Source organism: Anarrhichthys ocellatus, unplaced genomic scaffold, assembly GCF_004355925.1.
Source record: "Anarrhichthys ocellatus isolate YVR2014 unplaced genomic scaffold, GSC_Weel_1.0 scaffold4626, whole genome shotgun sequence".
In the NCBI taxonomy this organism is placed as follows: domain Eukaryota; kingdom Metazoa; phylum Chordata; class Actinopteri; order Perciformes; family Anarhichadidae; genus Anarrhichthys; species Anarrhichthys ocellatus.
Window position 1 is genome coordinate 1 of NW_022284600.1, and position 4,216 is coordinate 4,216.

Below are 4,216 nucleotides of genomic sequence, written 5' to 3' on the forward strand. Positions count from 1 at the left end.
GTGTGTGTGTGTGTGTGTGTGTGTGTGTGTGTGTGTGTGTGTGTGTGCGCGTGTGTGTCTCTCTGTGTGTGTGTGTGCGTGCGCGTCGCTCCACAGGTTGAGTCCAGAGATCTTCCTGAAGAGGCCGGTCGTTGAGGGGAACCGCTGGCGTCTGGACTCCATTCTGAAACGCAAAGCGGTGAGCGGGAACCGGCTTCTTCAGTGGTCTGTGGTCAGCAAGTGAGACAGTTATGTCTCTTTATGGAGGACTAAAGCTGCCGTCATAATAAAGAAACAACAGACTCAATCATCAAATAAATGTGCAGGTTCATTTGAAAATGAATAATGACGCACGGGGAAAAAAATGACTTATTTATTTGACAAATGACTCGTATGTATATTCTTTTTAATTTATTATCGTCTTTCAAAATGTGTTTGTTTTTATTTATTTTTCAGTTTTGTTAATTTCTGTATTTAAATAAGTAAATGAAGGGACAACATGAATACATTGGGATGTGATCAAGTACCTAAATGTATGGTACACAACAAGTTATTTGGTAAACAAATGAATACATTTAATTTATTTATCTATTTCTGCGCATATTTATTTATTTTCAAATGAACCTGCACATTAATGTGATAACGAAGGTTTTTATTTCTACATTTATTTCTTTATTATAATAAATGAATCAATGACTCATTAATTAAATAGATGAAATAATGTCGGCTTTAGTTCTTCAGGTTTAGCACAAAGCCGCCAGTGAGACGTCAAACGCACGTCATCGCAGAAGAAGAGCTGGAACCAGACGTTCATGTCGTGATGTTCATACAGATGTTTGTTGAGACGTTGGAGCTGCTGATGTTCAGCTGTCGGTGTTTTCACAGCAACAAGGCGTTCGGATCTTTGTGATGCTGTACAAGGAAGTGGAGTTAGCGCTGGGCATCAACTCTGAATACAGCAAGAGAACGCTGCTGACGCTTCACCCCAACATCAAGGTGCGTCTCTGCATTATATTATTATAGATATTAATGTATTTAATGCATACAGTTCATATATTTAATAATGTACCTCCACATGTTTACCATACAAACGTGTTTCCTGTCTGACTTCTTGTATAAATGTTGTATTTTCTGTCAAAATGTATTTCTGTGTTTATTTATTAATTTTTTAATTTCTGTATTTCTTCACCTATAGGTCAATAAAGTGGATAAATTAGGATGTAGTTAAGTACCATAGATAAATCATACAAAACAAGTAATTTGTCAAATAAATAAATACGTTTTATGTATTTATTCTATTTCTGTGCATATTTATTTATATTTATATTAACCTGAACATTGTGATAGATGAGGTTTCTATTTCTACTTTTCTTTCTTTATTATAATAAATATATTAATGACTCGTTAAATAAGTAAATGAAGTAATGTCTAAAGTAAAGCTTTAGTTCTCATAGGTTTAGCTCAAAGACTGGAAGTGGGGAGAAAGACCTCTCCATGAAAACGCCCTTAATTCTGCCTAACTTGAACCTTAATATAAATCATACAGATTAATTATATAAAGATTCAACCCCCCACAGTTGTCGTGAACGGTTATATTATCTATAGAGACTGGAACAGTTGTTAATACCGCGCTGTAAACATGTTTATTTCTGCTGTAAAGCTCAGCGTTTTAACATAGAGTTCTATGGCGATCGACTCGATTCTGGAGCCTCAAGTGGCCGTTTGAGGAACTGCAGTTTCCTGTCTTGAGTTCTTGCATTTATTTATTTTTTTTGTCTTCCTCCAAAGGTGATGCGTCACCCCGACCACGTCTCCTCCGCCGTTTACCTGTGGGCGCATCACGAGAAGATCATCGTCATCGACCAATCGGTGGCCTTCGTCGGTGGGATTGACCTGGCGTACGGCCGCTGGGACGACAGGGAACACCGGCTGACGGACATTGGGAGTGTTACACTCTCACACCTGGAGCAGGTCTCGCACGCACACACACACTCACACCTACACACACACACATAACTACACATACCTCCACACACACACACACAAACATATAATACGTCAAAAGAAACTCCAAAACCCATTGAATTATCTATAAAAATATGCATCGTCACAAAGCTTAAAACAAGAAAACATTTCTTATTTTAACTTTTAGAGGATTCCTCATTATAATTATATATAATACGATTTATTAATCCAACCCTAGATTCAAATTAATTCATAAAAAATAAACGTTTATTTGTCACAAACACAATGATACACGGTACAAAATGTAGTGAAAGTCTTTTCTGCCTAGCAACAGATGCAACACTCCAATATAGAAAAATAGAACAATACTTAAGGAATAAAATAAAGTGAAATATTTTACAAAAACAGTACTTTTCAGAGGAATGAAAGAAAACCCACCAGTCTTCATCTCTCTGTATTTCTTCTCTTGTTTCAGTGCTTTTATTTTGATACCCTGATTAACGCTGACCGTGTTTAAATGATTCTCAGCCGGAAGCCACCTCCTCCAACATGGCCGCCCCGTCCGGCGGCGGCGGCGGAGCCCAGAGCAACGGGAGAGGCATCTTCACGGTGATGGACTCGGCGGACCAGCCCAGGCTGAAAGGTCAGGGGAGGCCGAAGAGGTCCAGGTTCAGCATCCGGAGACACCTGCAGAAACACGGACTGGCCTCGGCCGACAGCGACAGCGAGCTGGAGGAAGAAGAGAGTGAGTGGATAGATATTTATTGAATATATTTAGTTATGTTTATTGATGGCATAATGGTCTTATTATTTACGTTCTTTCAAGAGGACAGTTGTGATGTTTTTAAGTGTGTTTGTATGAGGTTCTTCTCCACAGTCAGTGTGTTACTACAGTGTGTTACTACAGTGTACTTGCTGTCAGACAGACCTTTCTGACGGGGAACTGAAGCTGTGATCTACCACCAGACTACGCTGTGATTTTAGCTCTCAGAACACAGGAGTTGCTTCTCTACCGCTGCCTTGATCGGATAGTTTGTTTGTGTTGTAGTGCGACTTTGGTGAATCTAAACCAAATCTTTAAAAACACCAAAGTCACACTATTGGACAACAGTGTCGTCTGTCTCGGCCATCTGAGGTAGTAAAACGAGTCCCGGAATGCAAGAACAGGAGTTGGCGTTCTTTAAAGCTTCTCCTCCGGCAGCGTTGGCCTCCGTCTGTGCTGCGGTCTCAGTGTTTGTGGCCGCTGTGTTCAGGTTGGTCCATCAGCATCTCCAGCCAGCACACGCTGATCCCCGGCAGGCCGGCGGAGCTGAGGACGGCCGCTCCGATCGGCCAGAGCCGGGCTGGTGAGTCGGTGGTGATGCCGTGTGCTTTGCTGTGGTTCTGATCCGGATTGAACGGCCTTTGAGTTTCTGAGTTTGCAGCTTTGTTTATATAATATGGAGATTTATTCAGTATATCTTTTAGTTGATTGAGCTTTTTAAGATTTACTGTCTTGAATCTGTTGGTCAAAGCAAAAAAGTCAAATATTTGCTTTTCAAATGTGACAATTTGCTGCTTTTCTCTGATTTATATCGTCTTAAACTTTGTATTTTAAAGGTTTTGGACACAAACAGGAGATTTCAAGACATCACTTGAGTCTTGCAGAACTTTGTTTTTTAATTTTAATAACAAAAATATAATAAATTGAGGCGATGGACCCAGGCTTAGAAGTATTAAGTTGATTTAATACATAAAAGCTAATAACCACGAGGATAAAAACGGGCAAATACTGACGTGTGGCCTATAAATTCTTACATTTCTCTATTATGCATTACACCAGTTTTTTATTAACTGCTATTTACTACTTTAAACAAATTACTTTTAAAAAACACACATTATTGCGGTTCTTTTCTTCGATTGCTCTTCATTTACTCATGTTTGTTTTAATGTATTTCAGGTAAGTAAAATGATTAAAACACATGTTTGAGTGCAGTGTGCATGTCTCCTCTCAGAGGTTCTAGTAATCTCGACTGAAGTGCTTTCTTCCCTCTGGCGGCTGTTTAATTTCTGCTGTCAGAGTATTTCCAAACACCGATGTATCACATGATCAGACCACAGCTTCTCTCTTAAACCAGTCGCACGTGGTGTTATTCTTCATTCTGTAATGTCTTTGTTACCGGCATCAAACAGGAGGAAACACAGCATTTGTTGGACTATTTTCAGCGGCGGATTAATCCACATTTGGCGACTCCTCTGGTTGTATAGAAGTCTATGAGAAAATGACTCTACT

The 4,216-nt window shown here is 39.6% G+C and overlaps 1 protein-coding gene across 1 annotated transcript; it reads left to right on the forward strand.

The window, feature by feature from the left end:
* The first annotated feature begins 28 nt into the window (after window positions 1-28).
* Window positions 29-4,171, forward strand: LOC116379578 (phospholipase D1-like). The gene is made up of 4 exons (XM_031841534.1): window positions 29-178; window positions 865-975; window positions 1,768-1,950; window positions 2,473-4,171. Exons 2-4 carry the CDS (start codon window positions 889-891, stop codon window positions 2,710-2,712), a joined length of 510 nt encoding a protein of 169 aa, XP_031697394.1. The 5' UTR covers window positions 29-178; window positions 865-888; the 3' UTR covers window positions 2,713-4,171.
* Window positions 4,172-4,216: the final 45 nt, after the last annotated feature.